General features: G+C 37.7%; 2 protein-coding genes across 2 annotated transcripts; both read right to left on the bottom strand.

The window, feature by feature from the left end:
* Positions 1-285: 285 nt before the first annotated feature.
* On the bottom strand, positions 286-6,729 carry mavs (mitochondrial antiviral signaling protein). Its single transcript, XM_027141976.2, has 5 exons — positions 6,469-6,729; positions 4,484-4,613; positions 4,169-4,349; positions 3,120-3,961; positions 286-2,275 (listed from the first exon to the last, which is right to left on the bottom strand). The coding sequence occupies exons 2-5, from the start codon at positions 4,604-4,606 to the stop codon at positions 1,370-1,372; spliced, it is 2,052 nt and encodes a 683-aa protein (XP_026997777.1). The 5' UTR covers positions 4,607-4,613; positions 6,469-6,729; the 3' UTR covers positions 286-1,369.
* Positions 6,730-16,245: 9,516 nt separating this feature from the next.
* On the bottom strand, positions 16,246-17,361 carry LOC113639964 (G-protein coupled receptor 151 protein). The gene has a single exon (XM_027142253.2). The coding sequence runs from the start codon at positions 17,359-17,361 to the stop codon at positions 16,246-16,248; it is 1,116 nt and encodes a 371-aa protein (XP_026998054.2).
* Positions 17,362-22,043: the final 4,682 nt, after the last annotated feature.

Genomic DNA, 22,043 nt, shown 5'->3' with positions numbered 1-22,043 from the left:
GCATCATCAAATTTCAAATGTGAGAAATACTGTGTGCAGTAACTGGTATCTAAGACAATCCTACTATGTCTACAGTTAGTTTCTGATCACAGGTCTGCTGCTGTCTTTGTTTTAGCTGTCTACTTTTAATCCCACAAGTGTTTTTCAAAGTTTCACTTATGTCAGAAACAATAACATGACATTTAATGATGAATTTGCTCCACCACCTGAAATAACAAATAAGTACATTATCTAACTGTAGTAGCTACAACATTTATGGTGTACATAAACAAAGTGACAATTCTGTTTATACCAATGCGATCTAAATTTAATTAAAAGTGCAACTAGGAAAGGCTTAGATAATTAACCAACAAAGGTGGTACTTATCAGCATCATATTACAAAGACAGGCAGTAATTATACATGGCTGGGAAATGTACTGTATGTTCACTGGACTACATTCCACAAATACATCATATTTACCTCCACAATGTTTTTAGTCAAAGCATTAATATACTGCACATTTGAATTTTTTTCTAATTGAACATGGCTTTGTGAATAAATTATAAAAGTAAGGTGAAACAGTCATGGACTCATACTTGATTATATGAAATGATAGCATAGCTGATATAGCTATACAAATCTGGGTGCCTCATATATGACATGACACTAGTTAATATACCGGTTGTGGAATTATTTCATTAATCAATTGATTAACTATAGGGCTGTGAAATTCAGTCAAATTCAGCCGACTTAGTCTTTAAGCTTAAGTCCAAAGAGATAACGCCCACATTAAAATATATTTATACTACAAGAAAGTTTATGGATTTGGTTTAAGGAATGGCTTGGAGGTGATGACAGTCACTTGTCACTGGGTCTTCTGTAAGGACAGTATTAGATTCCTTTTGTTTACTTTACTGTTTTGTTAAGACACTAGATGCAATGACGGCACATTCAGAGAATTATACTATACACATGTTCTAGATGATGTTTGTAAGGCAGTCAAAATTAAAGTAAAGTATATTACAGAAGGAGCCACAGGAAACATGTGTTTCATGAGGCAGTAGCTAAATATTAACAAAGCAGCTTAATATTAACAAACTGATTACATGATGCACATGCAAATTATTTAACTGCCAGTAAGTTTGGAATCAAAAGTGGTACATACCAATTTAACTGGTTTAATCACTAATTTAAATCTTCACAGGATCATCACAAGCACAGGGATGGTTAATTACGTGATCAGTGAAACTGCCTCGGTTACTGGGCATTATATAGTGTAAAAGGTAATAAATAAATCAAGATGGCTAGAGCAACCAGGTACATGATTTATGTTTAGACAATTTGTTCATGTTTTAAGGCACCAGTGGTGGCACACAGCTGCTCCAATATTAGTACTTTAGCCTCAAGGCCACAAAAAGAGCAGTCACACCAATAGCTGCAGCTGCAATAAGGTGGGAGTTAGACTTAATTCGGTGCTGCAATCCATGGAATTCTTCTCTCTGCTCTAATTGAGGGATGTTATTCTGGCTTGAGGCATTTAATTCTGACTCTTGAAAAGTAGCTGAAGCTGGCTCTGCATAGGATGTTAAACTTGCAGCAGGCATAACCTGCTCCCATGAATTATTTCTCGGTATGGAGTGTGAGATTTTCTGGCTAGGATGAGCTTCAGAATCAGACAGAACAAGACTCACAGTTTCACTATTGTGGCTTAAGCCGGTTATGGTTTGCCTAACCATGCTTGAAGGCTGGGCGTTAAGATTTTTGAGTGATGGTTGTTCAGAAAACTTAACAATGTGCTCTCTTGTCCCTTGCTCTGCCTGCAAAGACTCATAGTAATCCTCCACTGGCTGATGTGGATAGGAACTACTATCTTCTCCTGGAAACCCATTTCTGAATGCCCCAGGACTAGAGTTTTGAACAGGGGCAGAAACAGACTGAGACCGAAAGGTTGTGGTGGAAGAACTGATCATCAGATTATCAGTAGTGACTGATGTATTAAAAGGTTCTTCACCCCTGTGGGGAATGGGCACAGCTAGAGGCCCAGCTGGTTGGACTGATGAATTGTCCATGGTCACATGACTGATCTGCAGACTGAGATCAGTAGTGACTGAGAAGGGTTCCTCTCCTCTCAGGACACCAGGTTTGCTAAAATTCTCTTCATTTGAATCGGAGAAGTTAGTCAAGCAGCCAGCAACAGCATCTGTAGATGTTGAAGGTGGGGCCTGTGCTCTTGCCTGGGAGGTTTCCTGAGTCTGGCAGTTTGGTGACAATGCAGTGTGTACCCTCTCTCCAACCTGAAGAGAGAGAGAGAGAGAGAGAGAGAGAGAGAGAGAGAGAGAGAGAAAAAAGGAATTATACAAATCACTTTAGAATGCAGGACATAAACAACTGAAGTACAAGCCATGGGATTATTAGTTTATTTTACAATGGAAATCATACATCACACCTGAAGGCATTATAAGGCAGTGTAACTTGCACTGAGTGACAGGTCAAATGTAGCAGCAAGTGAAACAGTTAATAATACATAAGGATGTATTGATACACTCTGGTCATGATTCAATTCACAGTACTGGCTTTAGGATTTAAATTCAGTTTAATTCCCATAAAATTTGAGAACAATTTTGCTGAAGAAAAATGATTCCTTTTCTGTTAAATGTGTAATTAAAAAATACCTAAAAATACAAGAGAGGTTTAATATTTGAAACAAAATGCACTACATGTTCACCAAATAATTAAATAAATAAATAAATAAATAAAGTTAACAAGGAAAATTTCGAGGTGTGTTTGCCCTGGGCACTGAAATGACTGACAGAAACATGTGTTCTGTGGCAAACCTAAAGCTGCAAACTTGGTACTTTCGTGTTGTTTGAAAGCTGCTGAACAGCTATTCCTAACGCTTATAACATGGCAATTTAACCATTCTATCAGACTTGACAAGCTCGGATTTCATTGGCTCCCGACCAACAAGCAGACATGTGAACAATATGATCTCTATATATTTAAACCCTATGGCATGTACAAATTGGGACCCTTGTTGTTTAAAGAGTACAACTCCATTAACATTTTTGCATGGAGATGCATCATGTTGCAATGTACTAGTAGGAACCTAATAATGTGTAAAATTTCTTCTATATTTACCTGATTGATTGTTGTGTTGTTCTGTGAGTCCCGGGGTAAATCATTCCCAGGAGGGTTTGAGTCTTGGATGGGATGTTTCACAGAGCTGGAGATTGACAGTGGAACCTCCCTCTTCTGTGAAGCAGAAGACTGAGACATGGTGGTATGTTTGTTAACCTGAGAGGATGGGGATGCTCGAGTAGTTGGAAGCATAGGTGCAATTGAAGATTCATGACCAGAAGGGGCAGTATTAGTTAAGCCACTTGAGATATCCAGTATGGGTGTTTCTCTAGGGATGACTAGGACTTTATTTTGCTCAACAGATGGGGTTACCCTAGGAGCAGAGACTGGAGAAGAGGACATTGCATCTGTAGGCAAAACAATCAGTGGGGGTTCAGCAAGGTCGGCTGGTTCTTGATTGGGTTGTACAGACATATCTAGGACTGAAACTAAAGCAGGGGCTTCAATTAAGGCTAGTGAAGCACCTGAGATACTAAGTTTGGATGATTCTTTAGCGTCGACTGGAAATACACTTTGCCCAATAGAGGGGGTCAATGCAGGAGCAGAGACTGGTGAACAGGACCTTGCATCTGCAGCAAAAACTTGTGGAGGTACAGCGGGGTGGGCTGATGCAGGAGTGTGTACTTGAGCATCTGAAACTAATGCATAGACTTCAGTTTCTACTGAAGGAGTCGGCAAGGCTGGGCTGGAGTGTGGAACCATGTGGATTGTTGCTTTGGTAACTGTTGCTGAAGCCTCTGCTGGAAATACTGCCGGAATGGGTGTAGCAGCAGTAGGGGCAGGTGTAGGAGCTGGCAGTGATGCAGGACTGACAGATGCAACAAAAGTTTTTGTTCTCTGGGCTGAAGACAGAAAACATGGATATTAATTACAAGGTCTATACAGCACCTTCGTAAAGATGAAACACATTAGCTACAAAAAAACAACAAAAACAACTGTAAGAAACAAAAATTGTAATAAATAAAAAAATGAATCACAGTTTTGTTGGTTAAAGAAAGTGTTTTTAATTAACGTGCTTAGTTGTGAATTTAGTACAGAAACTGACTTACTGGGGATTCCCCTTATTCTGTCATAATCTTTGCTGATCCTATCGGCCAGATCCCACTGTTCACATTTCTTCAATGCTGATATAAACTCAATAGGCCAGTTCTCTCGTCTGCGTAGGTTATCAATCAGCACTGACATAGCACAGTAGTTTCCAGCAGTGTCTCTTTTCGCCTCTATCTCCTCCTGCAATACCAGAATTATTGTAAAAACCATTTCAAATGATTTTATTATATTATTAAAATCTTTTAATAAAACAAACAACCATTCAGAACACAAAGTGTTAAAGTGTGTTTTGTACAATGTTTTGCATATATTACCCGATCAGAAATAGTGAGGCAGGGCAAGTAAACTATGATTTCTCTCACTTTGACCTTTGTGGACAAATCAGCCATCATTTTCCTGATAACTTCATCATACAGCTTGTCACATGCATATGCCATCTTTACACTGTCAGAATGAGAAGGACATGTGAAATCGGCAAGACAATCCTGATACAAACATTTTCATGTAAACATTTTCAATAAATGTAGAAACTGCTTTAGTTTGTCAGATTTTGTATGGTGAAAGTAAAAGCTTTCTGAAAATCAAAAACAGCACTGGAAAGAAGAGAATAATGATGCTATACAACAATGCTATAATAATCTATTAAGATTGGTTTTCTAGTGTGATGTAATGTGTTATCTGGAAGGGAAATATATAACAAAGTGAAACTAAAATGGAGATGCTACATAAGTCTTTGGAAAAAACGAGATTTTCATTTCGTTTACTGTGAAAGGGAAATGTAACAGCTAAGCAGTCATAGGAAATAAAAACCACTTAATGTGCAAGTAATTAAAAAGAATCTTCATACAGTGGACAAAAGACTTGACATAACTGTCTTAAAGACCTAGAATCCCATAAAAATCCCCATGTTTCACTGTGTCTTTATAAATGTATGAGCTATTTAGGTGGAGCACCAGTTTCATTTTTCTCAGTCTAGCACCCTCTCTGTTTAAGATGTCCTTCTTTTGATCGTTAGGCCACATATGACTAACCCCTACAAACGATGCACTAACATATCAACTGTGCACTTAATTTATATATGTTGTTTTAAACAATATTTACACTATATGCGTTCAATTCATTGTAGTGCAAAGACAAGTGCTATGTCCAGACACTTGTAATCTCCTTACAAACTATACCAACAAATTTTGAAAAGCAGCAACCTCTAATGTCCTTGAAGGAGAGCAATGATCTTTGGCGTTAGGCATGTCTCAGTTTTTCCACATCAAGGCAATAATGACCTGGAAATCAGCCAGCTGGTGACCAATTAATGATCTCCAGAGCTCAGCAAAAAACCTACTGTAAACATTGACAAGTTTCTAACCTCTGTGTTATAGATTCATAACAGAATATAAAAGCAAATATTAATTAGACCGTATTTAGTGGAGTTAATTGTGGATTATTATATTATATTGTATATCAAACACACCTGTACCTGCATGTTCTGAGTTTGCAGAGCTTGTAACTACTTATTTAGTTTAGCTAGTTTAATTTACTGTGTCAAATGTGACCTTGTTGCCCTTCATACTCCAAAAATGAATACTCACTTTTGACTCTCATATCTCAGATATCTTGCATATTACTTGTAGTTTTATGTTAGACACCAAAAAGCACCTTCTCTTTAACACAGTGACTGAATCCCAATATATTCCCTTCCCTCTATATAAGTGCACATGACAATATCCCATAAGGCACTTTATTTCCAACCATGTACGTGTACTAAAAACAGTAAGTGTCATTGTATTCTGACATTCTGTTTACTATGGGATCTACAACAGGCCTTGTCCTTTACACGTGAATTAATGTGTTATGGAGAACGATAACACAGAGTCACGGCCTGTAGGAAACGTCTAGAGCTAACTACATGTGAGACTCGTCCTCTAACGTCCATGTCACAGCTTGTAGGGTGTAATTTAAGAGCCGAGCGAAGTTGAAAGAGCAAACACGAGTGTCGTCGTCACGTCCCAGCTACATGACCGTATTAACAAAAACCGTCCGTGTCGTAGATCACAGAGCAGGAAATACACCGCTGTTATTTAGCCGCGTTTATATATAAAAGTAGATATAAAATAAAAATAGATATAAAAGATAAAAGTGTTTCCAAAATGAGGTTGTTTTCTTAGTTCCTGCTGTAAACCGAATATTCATTCGACGCACTGAAAGACTTTGGGACGTAGACGATAAGCATATAAGCGCCATATAACAACAGAAGGCAAATAATGTTTGACTCTGCTGTAAAGGAGGAGAAGTTTTAACGTACCTTGAGATCACGACATCCACGAAGTTTTGCCCAAATCTGACTTGACTTTCAGTCCGCGGTTCGTCTTCCGTGACTGCGGGTTTAAACCCCACCTACAGCGCTGCCTCTTTTTCAAGCTCAAAGGTGTCGTTAACTGATACTCACCGTGATTCAGTAAAGATGTCAGAAACATATCTTTGAAATTCTGGTCCATGTTGACATGAATAAACCGGTTTGAGATGACTTTTGCTTTGTGACATAATCATGAAGGGAGAAAAGGTAAAATGGTGGCCATGAAGGGAAGGGATGATGGTGTGAAACGATACTCGTATAGTTTGACATTTCAGCAATTACTGATTATTTTTTAAACTATTATCATTCCCAACCAACACCATTACATCCACCTTCACCAGCCTGGGCGGGGTAACACACGATATATTGGGTCTGTTGCTGTAGGTGCCAATTTCTGGGCCTCAGCAGATCTCGAAATTCATCAGACCAAGCTAAGCTTTTTATTTTTATTTTTTTTTCTGTCCAGAGTCTTTTCCCACTGTTTTTGTCTGACAAAAGCAGAACCTGACGTGGTCTTCTGTTGTTAAACTGAAAGAACAGGAGAAAACTGAGATTAACTGAGAAAGTGTTCAGTGTGGTTAAGTTTCTCAATTGAAGTAAACAGGTAGGTCCATACAGGTTAAACGAGATAAAACTGCTTAGCATAGTGAAACATATTTACTTTCACTTTTAATTTGTAAAATACAAAATTGACAAAGCTGATGGCAGAGGGCTCCCTCTGGCGGGCATGGGGGGGGGAAGACATGATTAATGTCAGTATTTTGCCTAGACGTTGCATATCCCTCTCCTTATATTGTTTGAGTAAACTTTAGTTTTGCCACAGCGTTGGACATCAAGGTGGAGTCCTGAACTGGAACCTGAACTTTGTCAGGTATCCCATGATGAAAATATCAAACAAAGTAATAACAGACACAAGAGTTGAAAAAACAGTGGAGCAGAATGACCTCTGTAAAAGTTTGGGCATAGAATTCACCCATTTCATCATCAAATTCACAATGCATGTTCTGGAACTCATCTATCATGTAAATATCATGAGTTATAGAACAGCAAAATATTTGCTGATAGTGTATTACAGTATAATACAGAACAATAGCTGTGATTTCAGTTGTACAGCATGAGAGGAAGAAATTTGATGAAGATCAGGCAATGTAAATTGTTTGGTTAAAACAAAAAATAAAAATGACACTTTATGTTAGGGAACTCACAAGTAACTTCAAAGTCTGATGAGTTTTAGCCTATCATTCGGGTATCCTGCGCCACAGCAAAGCAAATTATTTGAATAAATATTTGATGATAGAGTATTTCAAGTTTAATACCCAATACCAGCTCAGATGTTAGCTCTCAAGTATGGTAGGATGATATTAATCAAAGCACAATGTTATTTTTGACCACTCTAGTGTAAATAGTGCAATTCGATAAAAATCTGGTCAATTTTTGGTAAAAAACAAAAAACAAAGAAACAACAAAAACACTTAAAAAGCTCAGTTCATGGATTTATTTATTTTTGTCTGAAAATTTCACCCAAATCCAACTGTGAAACCCCCACTGTGACTTGGGAGGGTGATTTGTTTGCATAATAGGATAAAACTAATCTCCATCCCAAGTTAATATTGAGTTTCCTTACACCTATAGTGAATTTGGTGAGAATCGGATTTGGGGAACATTTTCGCCCAAAAACACATTGACCCGCCGAGCTTAGCATTTTGAGTATTTGACCAAAAAATTTAGGTTGTCTGATGTTCTTTAAACTTGCACTATGTGAAAAGGGGGGTTAAAATTAACCTTTTGGTTTCATTAATATGCACCTATCATAAAAAAAAATCTGAGATTATAGCTGATATGCTTTTTCATATCTAATACAGTATCGGCAATGATTTTGAAATGTTATATCACAGGATCTATGCATAATAAGATAAAACTAATATCCATCCCAAGTTAATATTGAGTTTCCTTACACCTATAGTGAATTTGGTGAGAATCGTATTTGGGGAATATTTTAGGCCGAAAACATGTAGAACTGCCGGCATAGCATTTTGAGTATTTTTTTGACCAAAAAATTTAGGTTGTCTAATCTTCTTCAAACTTGGACTATAGTGACACATGTAGTAAAACTGTTTCTTTTAACCACCCATTACACTTAACATTTTGGTCAGATTTATAGGCACCTAACATGATTGAGAGCTGAGATATTAGCTGGAATGCTTTTTTATACCTTTATGCACTATTGGCAATAATTTTGAAATGCTATATATCAGAATTGTTGCATAATAGGATGCCACTAATCTCAGTCCCAAGTTAATATTGAGTTTCCTTACACATGTAGTGAATTTGGTGAGAATCGGATGTGGGGAATATTTTACCCAAAAATACGTTGACTCGCCGGCTTAACATTTTGAGTATTTTTTTGACCAAAAAATGTACGTTGTCTGATCTTCTTCAAACTTGGTCTATGTGTAAAGGGGGGTTAAAACTAACATTTTGGTCAGATTTATATGCACCTAACATTCTCGAGAGCTGAGATAATAGCTGGAAAGCTTTTTTATACCCATATGCACTATCAGCAATGATTTTGAAATGCTATATCACATAATCTTTGCATAATAGGATGACACTAATCTCCATCCCAAGTTAATATTGCATTTCCTTATAAGTGTAGGAGGTTTGGAGGGAATTGGATTTATGGAAAATTTTCGGGCAAAAACACGTTGACCCGCCGGGTCAATATGCACCAACACGTTGAGAGCTGAGATATTAGCTTGAATGCTTTTTTATACCCTTATGCACTATCAGCAATGATTTTGAAATGCTATCGTAGAATCTTTGCATAATGGGATGACACTAATCTCCATCTAAAGTTAATATTGAGTTTCCGTAAATGTACATTTCCCAAAAAAATTACATTTCTGATCTTCTTCAAACTTACACTATGTGTAAAGGGGGTTAAAACTAACAGTAGCAAAAGCACCCATGAAGCCTCTAGGTGCAAATCAACTTTATTTATGTTGAAAACATGTACTCCCACAGCTGCCCTTGATTTTCAGATCAGATGAAATCGAAGCATGAAGAAAAGCAAGGATGTGTGGTGAGAAATGGAGTTTGGTGCAGACCCAATGACAAACCCTGTTTGCCAATGAAAATGTATCCATACTATGCTAAGCTGACACATGGGTGACAACACACATCCAAAAGAGGGATGTACAACCAAGGTTGAAAGATTTACAAATAACTCCCAAGTGTTTAGTGATAAATGAGTAGTCTGAGCTACAAATAATTCTGTCAGAGGTGTTAAACCAATTGTGTTATTGTACATGAGAACAAGGGAACAAATCTAAGCCTGTTTGAGATACTGTTTGGCAGAGCCAGCAATACATGCAGTGGGCCTGGACACACACTGCCAATTTGAAAATTAAATGCTGTGTTTTTGTGTAGAAAACAAAGAAGAAGATGAAGAATACAAGAAAGAAGAAGAAGAAGAAGAAGAAGAAGAAGAAGAAGAAGAAGAAGAAGAAGAAGAAGAAGAGCTGGAAAGCTTGGCAGTGGCTGAGACCATTACATTTGCTTGTAGTTTTTATTTATGAGTATGTACAATTTCTTTTGGTTCTAGAAACATACATTTATAATGCTTGTATTATTATTAATTTGTAATAGTATAATATATAGAAAAAGTAGTTTAATGTAATTTAATTTGGCCCTCTGAAAAGAGATTTGACATGATTTTGACATGAATTTTGTGATGATTAATTAACCGCATTTTGGCATTTTCTTCGTTGCACCAGATACATAGATATAAAATAGTGCAAACCATTCTTAACAAGGTGTGAATACTCTATGTAATTATTCCATCTAGAAGTACAAAAGTGTCTAAAACGTTACTTCAGTTTTCACCGTTACATTTCTTAATTTTTTTCTAAATTTTTCAGCAAATAAAGCAAGCAGCATTAAATAAACAGAATTTGCCATCAATTAAGAACATGTATACTATGTACATAATACTTATTGTTTAGCATGTATCCTCACGGTATTATGCCCAAAATGGAGCTCAGCACTCACACATATCTGAATTAAAACACTTTTAAACAGTTTAACCAAAACTCAATTGCTATCATAATGATATCTGTATGTTGAAATCCAAATTTTTTTTTTTTATTATTTTTTTTTTTTTTTACAAATTTAACAGTTCATGGCCATTGATTATTAGACTCCATACACAATATTTATCGGTGAACAGGTGGCCACAATGTCGACAGACCATGAGCTGATACATGTGGTAAGTTCTGTTGCGGTGTCTTCAAGATTACATTCAACTGTCTGACATTATAAGCAGGTGTGCTATCAGTAGGTAAGCTAATCTCTTGTTCTTGGTCACTCTCAATGGATGACATAAAAGCAGGAACTTGTTTCGAGACTTCACTTGGATGCCCATCAGACACTGTAGTATGCAGTGACTCATGTCTTTCCAATTCAACAACATGGCTTGGTTCAAGTACTTAGGGGTGGTACATAATAGAAGTCTACACCATCTTCACTCTCCTCATCAGATTCATTATGGCTGATTTGCAGCTTTCTCGACTCTCGTTTCTGTCTGATCTTTGAAGGCAAACCAGTTCCAGGAGGCAAATGGCCGCAAGGCAGTAAGTTGTAATGGAGGATGGTCCCTTCCCCTTTTCTCTCTTTACTTTATAGATTGGAAGCTCACTACTTATCTGTTTATCTTCCCAGAAATTGTTAATTTTACCAGGACCTCCCCTGAAGCTTTCACTTTTCTTTCTCAAAAATAATGCTTCTCTTTTTAAACTGAAAGGATTTATTTTGGTTTCATTACTCCATATATTATTTTTCCAGTAGTCTACATGATCTTTAGCAAACTTCATGGGCAGCAGTGTTCTTTTTGGAGAGAAGTGTCTTTTTCCTTGCGTCAAATTGTTCATTGTTCACCTGATGGTAGACTCACAGACATTAACATTAGCCAAAGTAAAATAAGCCTTTAGTTACCCTGGGTTCCTTTCTGACCCAACAGACTATTATATTATATATAATATTATACTATATATTATATACTATCTTACTGTATATCTTTGTTGGTTGATCACTCCTGTCAAGGGTAAGAAATGGGCTTAAATTTCCTCTAATTGCACATAATCTGCGATGAGCAACAATAACTCTTTTTCCTCAGAAATCTCCCTATGTTTTTGCAGGAGACCTGATTGTCATCCCATTGACTGAAATCAGATGGACTCTAATTTGACGTTGAAATTTAATTTCAATACTAGCGGTTCACATAGATATATAATATTGGAACATTTTCCAAATAAAAAAAATAACTAGGTATAATATATTTGTCTGATTTGTTTGATTGGGTTCACTTTGTCTGTTTTTTGGGACTTATGTAAAAATCTTATGTTTTGGGTCATATTTATGCAGAAATATAGAAATTTCTAAAGGGTTCACAAACTTTCAAGTGACACTGTAGGCCCCAATGTGTCACAAAAGCTGTTAGGTGCTTGCTTTCCTTTGACATGAATTCTTGGTGATAGGCCTTTCTTTGATCTAATATCCTGGAATTACCACCAAGGCTGTCCATAATGTCCTGCACCCTCGAAAATAGTTGTCTATCTGTCGACAGTCTTTTTGTTGGATTTTTTAATCCAGCCTTGTGCTATGAGGTCATGTACATATTCTTTCATATCATGGTACAGAGGCTTTGGCACAGACCTGTAAGTGCGATTGATTGGCTCATAATATTTAAGTGAGATACTTAACTGCAAATTTCTGATACACCCAATGTAACTGTCTGATTTAAAGAATGAATGACACTCTTCTCTTAGCATTTGCTGTACTAGCTGTCTCTGATGTTTGTCTCTGATGTTGGCTGACATTGACTGATGGGTCCCAATGTATTGGTGGTATCCACAGCCTGGATGTGCTGTACCAAAACAGTAGTAGGGGTTGCTGGCACCTCCAACATAATGGCAGGGAAGACATTCTTGACTTACTGTACTGTACCAATTGGAGACTGGCCCATAAGAGTGATTATTGTGATCAGTGTCATTGTATACCTCCAATGTGATATTTGTTGGAGCCCCCCTTTTCAGCCTTACTAGACTTTCTGTGAATGCAAACTCGTCTGTCAAACGAGTCAGGTTCAAAAATAATTGTGCTGTCATCCTTGTCTGACTGCATGCACACGTGGCATGAAACCTCCACAGTATTATGTTTGGGGATGTTCTTATGCTCTTTCATGGTCTTTACTGTGTATTCCCATGAGCTCTCTGCACTAACAAGGTTGATGAATGTCTGGACATTGCTCCACTTTAGGCCGGGAAATGTGGCTCTCATGGCGCTCATGTCCTAGATAGGACTGGTTCAGTGTAATTCACAATTTGTTCTATCTCACTGAAACCCATGGATAGGGTGAGAGAGAGGTCTTGTGAGGTGTTGTGTCAGACTGGTTAGGTGTCTTTGATGCTAGTCTGAAGGTACTAGCTTTCACATGCTGCGCATCTTTGGGACTGGTCAGGGGATCTGGTTACTCCCTGCTCCGTGGAAGTAAACACTTTACATTTTAAGGACTCTCTCATGCTTCATGAATCCTGCGTCCTGCTTGGAAGTGATCACCACTGCCATATCCAAATCAGCACTTTCTTGCTTGGGAACGAATAGGGGGTGCATAGTATTGTCAGAGCATATACTGTGTTTGAAACTAAATACTTGCTCTCATTAGTTGGTACCTGGTGATGACCAATATAGCTGCACCTGACACTGAATGTTCTCTCTTTCAGGAACTCACTGTGCAGGAACAGGACTTTATGGTAAGGCCAAACCTTGTTGCTCCAAGGATTCTCTGATGTGAGCTATTTCAGAAAGTGTTTGGAGTGAAGGTACATCGGTTCTCAGATATTTCAGTTCTGTCAGCATGTTGGAAGATAATCTTGATGCACTATCAGTTGCATTGGTTTTCTTCTCAGTTGATTTCTCCACTAGACTGAACTGCATGGACAACAGTAATTGTGTGCTACACACTGGTTTTGTCTTTCCGTCTTATTTTTACTTTATTTATTTTTTTTTTACATTTATTAAGATTTTTAATTTCTTCAGCAGGGACGCATCTGTTGTTTTTGTGTCAAGGAGGAAGGGGTGCATGTCTCCTTTTATGCTGTCATTTTGGAGACCAGTGAGTACAGTATGTAAGAACATGCTTTTACCTAAGGCTGGATCATATTTGAGGCCTTATTGGCTTCTTGGGATGCAAACACTATTTTCTGGTGCAGATCTAGAACACGAATGAGGAAATTCTGTGGCGTCTCTTTGTTACCTTGGCATTCAGAGGTAAGTTGCTTATAAATTTCGGTTGCATTTTTTTCTTGGAAGTGAGAGCGCAAGATTCACCTGAGTACAGGGTTGTTCAGAGTTGGTTTTCCTTCTAAATAGCTTCGTAGCTGTAAACCTGGAAAGATGGCATGATTACTGCATCAATAATCTCACACTCTGGATAACCTCTGCATAGACTGTTCTCTGTCTGGTGTTTCAAACTTGCAAAGGTTAACTTATCTCTGTGACCTGGGTCACAGATTTGTCCAGAAATTTTTGCACCAAAGTGGACTTGAGAAACATGCTTAAAATGTTCACATGCTTAATATCTAATTCCTATGCTAGTAGTCAACAAATTATTCACATAAAATTAACAGAAATGTATTAATTCACAGCTTCTTTGTATGTGAGTGAGGAGAAAAGAACTAGAAGGTAAGTTTTTTATTGAATAGCTACTTTCCACAGCAGCAAATAGTTATTATATAAATAGATAAATGAACTAATGAACTATGCAATAGCATATACTGTAAACTGATCAGCCATAACATTACAACCAATGACAGATGATTTCTGAATGGTGGTTCACCAATAATAATAATAATAATAATAATAATAATAATAATAATAATAATAATAATAATAATAATAATAATAATAGCATTACCTGATAATACAATAATTACATATTGTATAAGGGAAATTTACCAAACAAAACTCAGTAGCTCACTACAGCTCATAAACAGAACACAGTAAGAGTAAACAAAAGAGGTCAAATTGATATATTGTGTTTAAAATACACCAATCATCCATAACATTATAACCACCGATAGGTGAAGTGAATAACAATGATTCAATTTTATTTGTCATTTCTACATTACAGCACATTGAAATTATTTGTTTTTTACATATATTAGAACGTTAGGAAGTTTGGGTCATGACCAAGGGTCCAACAGTGGCAGTTTGGAAGCATACACCCAAAATCTAATAGGTATCCCAGAGCCTTAACTGTTGAGATTAAGCTGATGTGTTGGAAGCAGGAATAAGTGGCAGCCATAAAGATCTAAGTGACTCTGAAAAGTGGCAAATTGTGATGGCTAAATGGCTGGGTCAGACCTCAGATCTCCAAAATGGCAGATCTTGTGTTCTGTTCCTGGTATGCATGGAATAATACTGAGTAAAAGGAAGGACAACTGGTGATCCTCATGTGCACCAATGGCTCAATAAGCAGCGTGGAATAACCTGTCAGTTACAATCCCACAGAATAGATACAGTAGCACAAGCTTCTGAAAATATCAATACGGGTTATAATATAAACTTGTTTATGGGGAAGCATACATGCAGACAGGTAAGATTGCCTATGCTGAACACTGTCCACCACCAAAGGTGCCCATTTTGAGCATCAGAATAGGACTTATCAGAATAAAGCAATCAGCATAGAGTAATGGAAGTATGTGGTCTGGTCTGATGAATCATGTTTTGGTATACATTATATGAATATTTTTCACGTCAGTTAAAGATTTTAAACACTACCAGATAAACACGGTCAGATAAAACACAGCAGCAAACACCAGCAGAAAGTAATCATTATACTTCAAAACATTTGCATAGTTTTTATTCAACGAGTTTAAGTATACTAACTGACAGAATATCAAATAGTTTACACTTTAATATATATATATATATATATATATATATATATATATATATATATATTTGTATATATTTTTATTTTTATATAATATATATATATATATTGTATTTTGTAAAGTTTGTATTTATTATAATTCACATTTATTATATTTAGGCTATTAGGTATGGAAATCCTAAAAGGCAGGAGGATTATTATATTTTTCCTTGTTTTTCGTAATCATGACTTCATTTTCTCATGATTTCTGAATGTACCCCATTGTTAATATGTAATGGATTATTAAAACGTTAAGCCTTTATTCTCGTAAACACTGTCAATTGTTTTGTGTCGTTTTGTATTAATTTAATGTTCTGTTATGTAAGAGCTGTTATGTGGAGGTTCGTTTTCCTCTTTCAGCCCTATTATCTCCTACAATATACGTGAGGCTAGTTTACCTGTGCCTTCAAAAACAGCAGCTGAATTAGTAGGGTCATTATAATGTCTTCGACGATAAAGATGCATACATCACAGCCTCATTCTTAAGTGTAAACTTGTGACTTAAAAGCTGTCAATCACACGAGTCCCTGATCAAAGTAAAAGCGAATGCGATCATCCATATCCATGATGCTGCGTTAATGGGCTTTTGCTGCCTCTAGAACATATTTTTACGCGGAGATCATGAGAAAACGAAGTCGTTATGAAGACAAAACAAGAAAGAAAAATATAATAATGCATGGCCTCTTAGGACTTCCGTAATTAGTTTTTTTTTTCTTCTTTTACATGGGCGCTTGTCAGAATTGAGCATGGCAGTGTTCTAGTTCTTCCCAGGGAAAAGGGTTGGTGTTGTCTACAATTGCGGTGTTCCGCCGACTGGTCCAAAAATGCTTGACATCAGGCAAAGGTCTCCCGAGCGCATCAGTGTGTATCATGTTATCGTCCAGCGCCCCAACAGCCATCTCTCTCCGCTCCCTTTCCCCTTCCCACGATTCTCCTCGACACAGTAGCCATGCCAGGTTCTCTCTGAGAGGCATCATGCTGAGAAGGATGGCGGGAGATGATGCGCTGGCCAGGTAGGTGCACACCTGTGCTAGGACAAGCAGCGCAACTGTGGGCTGGCGGGTGTCATGGGGACGGTGTCGCAGCCACAAAAATATTGTCCATTCGGGTAGCAGCAGAAGCGCGTTAGCTGCAGTGACGCTAAGCAACGCAAGACGGCTTTCAGTCCTGCACTCCGATCGCGCGCCGTGGCCACGTGTGATTCGAAAGATGGCACGCACATGACACGCGGCGGAAAAGATGACCGGGAGGACGTAGACCACCAGAGCGTAGATTTTACTATACACGCGCATGAAGTCACAGGACTGGTTCGGTAGCTCGGTGACACACAGACTGAAACTCCCTTTCACCTGCAACTTTGAAAATACGATCTGGAGGACAGGTAGCGCAAACCCAAGAAGCCATATACAGCCAGCAGAAATAAGAACTCTTTTTAGTTTGAGGTGAGCATCACAGTCAATATGATATCGCTCTCGGCTTATGACTACGAGAGTCATAGATTTTGCTGCCAAACAACCATGCTGCAACCACTCGGCTGTCCTGCAGGCGAAATGTCCAAGTGTCCATGTCCGATTGTGATAAGTGACTGCCCGCGTCGAACTGCACACTGCAAGGATCAAGAAGTCTGTTCCGCTAAGGTTAGCGAGCATCACGGCCATCCCAGAAGCACTTTTCTTAACCATTACATTGTGTATCAGTACAACAAAAACCAAAATATTTCCTATTATTCCTACCGCGCAGATCGATGCAAAAGTGACGGATAAGATGACCGCCGTGTCCTCGCCGGTCACCTGCTGAACCCCTCCATCAAAACCCACAAAACACGCGTTCAGCGCAGTTTCAGGCTCCATGAGCGCGTGGATACACGGCCAATATTATTTAGCGTCTTCAATGTCTCTAGTAAACTTTTTTTTGGCAGAAACAAATATGAGGTACGAGTGTCATAGCGACAGAGACCCCCGCTCTTCTGAACACAGTTTTGCTTCAGTTTGAGCTTATGTAAGTTGTTATTGTTAGCCAGTTACTATCGGTTAATGCACTTGTTGCACGTACATAAAAATGCACGCTGTGCCTAGGGGGCATCATCAGACCAAGTCGCAAATAGGTTGTGCATTAATTTCAGCCCACTGCTTCTATCATTTTGAAAATGGAGTACGGCTTTTGTGGTTGTGGTCACAGCTTCAAACAACGCTCCTACACGAAATAATGTAGAATATTTAGACTTAGATTTAATATTTAGTTGGTGATAAAATTTAAGGGATGCACAAAAGTCTAAATGATACTGGATTGTTGTGGAAAGGTTACTGAAAACTAGATGCTTACTACATGTTACTTCAGCTCACTAACATTACTCTCTTTCTTTCGGTTTATATAAAAATGATAATATATTCAGCATGTATTCGTGCCTAAAACAGCATACCACAAAGGTCCACCTACCAGGATGTTTTTAAGAGCTAGCAATGCCAGAAACGGGTGTCTCCACAGAGCAGAATTAGACGCAAATGCAGGGATAACCTAAAAGGTTTTATTAGGAAAAATACAAAAACACGTTGAAGACAAAAGGACTGAAGTAACAAACCAGAAAGCCAGAAGAGATAACAAACCAAAAAAGCACAAACACAAGGACTCAGATAAAAAACAGAGGCAAGACAACCGGTATAAACAGTGACAATCAGGTGTGCAGAGCAGAACAGATAAAGAAAGGGTGGGACTAACACACGATACAAAAAAACAAAACAAAACAAAAACAAAGGCACATTGCACAGAAACAAAGCCTGCCAGAATGTCCCCCTGGTGTTCAGACAGGGAGGGAAAAGTCCCATCCATACCTGACAACCACAGGCCTGATTAGGGTAAAGCCGTTACTGAAGATGAACACAAGAATAATCTATTTTTATTTATTTATTTATTTATTTATTTATTTATTTATTTATTTATTTGTTTGTTTGTTTGTTTGTTTGTTTGTTTGTTTGTTTGTTTGTTTGTTTTAAATAATGTATTTTGATTCTTTAATTCTATTTATTTTTGTAGCCACTAGTCTCATTATACTCAGCTGCTTTGCAATTCCATAGTACTTATAGATCTTGGTTGTTCCACTCCAGATGCAGCACATAGCCTTTCTGCCACACATCCTTCCTGTTTTCATGTGCGTTTTGTCATTTTGGATTTACTGGTGGACCAGGATTGGCTCTGCATCCACAACGATCCTGGTAACTTCTAGTTACATGTGCATCGTATTGTGAGTTTTGTCATATGGCCAATTGTTTATGATATAGTCTTTATTTTTCTTTGTTGGTTCTTTTTTTTTGTCACATCTGAACAAAAACAGAAAGTAGCTACTGAACTCTCTAGTCCAAGCTCTGGGGAAAATCTTTTCGATTTCTATTATTAGCATATTTACATATTAGCATATTAGAATCTGAATATTTAATACACTTCACTTTCTGTGCATATGTGTGTGTGTGTGTGTGTGTGTGTGTGTGTGTGTGTGTGTGTGTGTGTGTGTGTGCAACCCCCTGCCCCATCTTTGTAACATGTTGCCCAAAGCTTCCATCTTAGTTTTTTCTACACAGAAAAGGCTGAACCATTAGATTAATGGTCTTCTTTGAAAATTCAGGTCACTAGTAAAAGGAAACTGAATCTTATTTCTGGGGGTAAATCTGCCCACCTATTTTTTATACAGCAACATCTTTTAAGAGCATCATGTGGTAATAAAAATCTCCCTCAAAGGCTTTTGTAAAAGCAAGGCTTGATTCCGATGGATAATAAAAACCTATTTTGAATTAAGTAACAAATCTTTGACCTAACTTCTACTTGCACTCATAGTAGAGTTTTCAAAATAAATACAAAGTTATAAAAGTAAAAAATGTTACAAGACAGTCCATGTGGTAAGGGCAGCACTTATTCCGGGGCCCAGCTGGGCTTGTTTAGTTCCCAACTGTCAATGGCTTTAATTTTTTTTAACAGATAAGCAATGGGGATATTGGCACTGACTGGCAAGCATAATTAATGGCTGATTAAAGGACAAAAAATGGCATTTGAAAATGTATTAAATTATTAAACCATTAAGCTAAGGCTGTCAGGACTTTTGCTTGGACATTCTCTACCGAAACATTAGGGGGCAGTGTGTTTTGTCACGTGTCTCGTCATTCTCCCCGTTGTAATTGGACTCATTATCATGTCTATTTATTTTCTATTTAGTCCTCGTCCTTGTGGCATGTTTTGCTGGTTCCCAAATGAAGGGCCGGTAGAGATCTGGCTTGCAATATGAGTGATGACAAAACAACCATTTTTTGCACCATAAGACACCTAACTAAACTGCAAAATATCAGCGATTTGTAAGACGCCCAAGTAGGCTGTGTTCTACATTCAAATGTGTAAATCAGGGAGCCATAAATACTCTAATTTTGAATTGAACTCTTTTAACTGAGACTTAAGTGCACATAAAAAAATAAAAAATAAACATTTGCAATACAAGGCCACAATACAAATACAGTGGTGCAGGTCTAATAAACTGAAATAAAAAAAGTAACTCCGTCCAGGGTGTATCCTGCCTTCATGCCCGATGACGCCTGAGATAGGCACAGCCTCCCCGTGACCCGAGAAGTTCGGATAAGCGGTAGAAAATGAGTGAGTGAGTGAGTGAGTAAAAAAAAGTAAGTCACACTGGATGAGTGTCTGCTAAATGCTGTAAATGTAATATATCCAGCAGATGGCAGCACAGCCCATTGTACAAGCCGATATAAGCTCTTTAACCTGTCACGCGGCATAAAGTCGATTTTAATATATTTTGGAGTGAAATTTAGTTTTACTGAAAGATATTATATTAAAAAAAGCACTAAAAGATTTCTGGTATCCCGTTGTGTATGTTATGCAATCCCATAATATAGATCAATATGTAGACTTCTTAAATAGGATAAACCATACAGATTATGCATATTAGGCTGTTTGTTCTGTTAGGGCTAATTGTTTCGCAGAAATTAGTTTGTCCTGGTTTGGATTTAAATAAAACAAAATTCAATAAATAATTTGGGGGAAAATTAAACATATTAAGTAAAACCTCCTGTCAGTTTTCACGAAGCAGGAAGGATGCGGATATGGCGGAATGCAGAAAACCTTTCTGCGTAGAGGCCATCTTTATTTAATCTAAATTGTATTCGCTTATTTTGCTGTTTTGCATATTGGACGCCTTAATCTGGGCAGTAATCTCGGGTGCTGCATAATGAAAAGAGTTTACCCCGCAGGGCGTATAGACTGTATAGGAGAGCACCTGAGCGCGTGCGGCGTACTGCCCAGGTACGCTGCAAAAGGAGGGAGGGGGTTTGGGGGGGGGGGGGGGGGTGTCAATATGAAGAGTCCAATTTGGGTGAGATGAAAATAAATAGAAGTCATTGCAGATAACGCACACACAATTTCGCCATCTATTTAACATTCATTGAATTGAATAATCCACCCCTTATTATCGTAAATGGCCTGAATATTTACCCTGAATATGCTAATTTATGTTGGCTGGAAGCGGTTCTTGATTTAATAATTTTTTTCATCAGTGTATGCATATCTTTCCACTTTATAAAGGTTTGCATGGGTTATAGGTTCTATGTACACCGATAATAGAGGTGATGGGCAGGGATGAGAAGGTTTGGCGTGGATATGCTTTGTCTTATAGCTGCTGATTGTCTTTGAGTCTGTTATATCCATTTCTTGCGCTCTGCCCGCGGACAAACCAGTTACATTTCAATCAGTGGATGCACTGAAAAGTCATTACGCTAATCTAGGCGCTGAAAGGCACGACGTCGTTACCCCTCACTCAGCATTTATAATTGGTTGTCACTTTGCATAGGAGCAGAGCGCAGCCCCTGGGCCAACTCCGTTCTTATCTTTTTCTTTAAAGGAAAAATAATGGACAACTTATTGTTGATCTGACGATAGAAAATATTAACAAGTTAAATGTCATTTTCCTACGCTCCAGCATGTAGACTTAAATCCTATTTCCTGATGTTTTTTTTAGCCCTTTAGCCAGAACCAGAAGTTCTCAAACGTTCTCAATTTTAAATGCTGACTTCGAACCATAACAGCCAACATATACACATTTGTTTAGGAATGTGTTTTCATTTGTTTAGAAATTATAAAACGAGCTGTACAATAGGAAAGCACCGTTTAAGTCATCACAAACACACGTGTGCTATAGTTCATTCAATAATTTCTTAACTGACAGGCCTTGTCCCTGCACTACACTTTCTTGCACATTGTAGATGTTAGCAAGCTGCTAACTGCATGATACAGAATATTGGATCAGATGCGCTTCGAGAAGGTAAAAAACAATGTGCAGGACCCAGGACTAAGATTGTGATCTAGCCTCTATAATCTATGCACACTGTTTACACTCCATGCAAAACAGTTCTAATTAATGAAGCTAATTAAACCAGTCAATGATGACCAGATACTTGTGTTTCCTGCTTATTTATTTATTTATTTATTTATTTATTTATTTATTTATTTATTTATTTATTTATTTACGTACTTACTTACTTAC

Source organism: Tachysurus fulvidraco, chromosome 4, assembly GCF_022655615.1.
Source record: "Tachysurus fulvidraco isolate hzauxx_2018 chromosome 4, HZAU_PFXX_2.0, whole genome shotgun sequence".
In the NCBI taxonomy this organism is placed as follows: Eukaryota; Metazoa; Chordata; class Actinopteri; order Siluriformes; family Bagridae; genus Tachysurus; species Tachysurus fulvidraco.
Note: the sequence above shows the minus strand (reverse complement) of the source record. Positions and strands in the feature narration are given on the sequence as shown.

What these genes read in the sequence shown, in the direction of transcription:
- mavs (XM_027141976.2), bottom strand. Translation starts at nt 4,606, where the DNA reads ATGGCATATGCATGTGACAAGCTGTATGATGAAGTTATCAGGAAAATG. An exon ending in GCCTCACTATTTCTGATCGG is followed by an intron (nt 4,350 to 4,483) that starts GTAATATATGCA and finishes CTGGTATTGCAG; the next exon opens with GAGGAGATAGAGGCGAAAAG. An exon ending in CAGAATAAGGGGAATCCCCA is followed by an intron (nt 3,962 to 4,168) that starts GTAAGTCAGTTT and finishes TTCTGTCTTCAG; the next exon opens with CCCAGAGAACAAAAACTTTT.
- LOC113639964 (XM_027142253.2), bottom strand. Translation starts at nt 17,361, where the DNA reads ATGGAGCCTGAAACTGCGCTGAACGCGTGTTTTGTGGGTTTTGATGGA.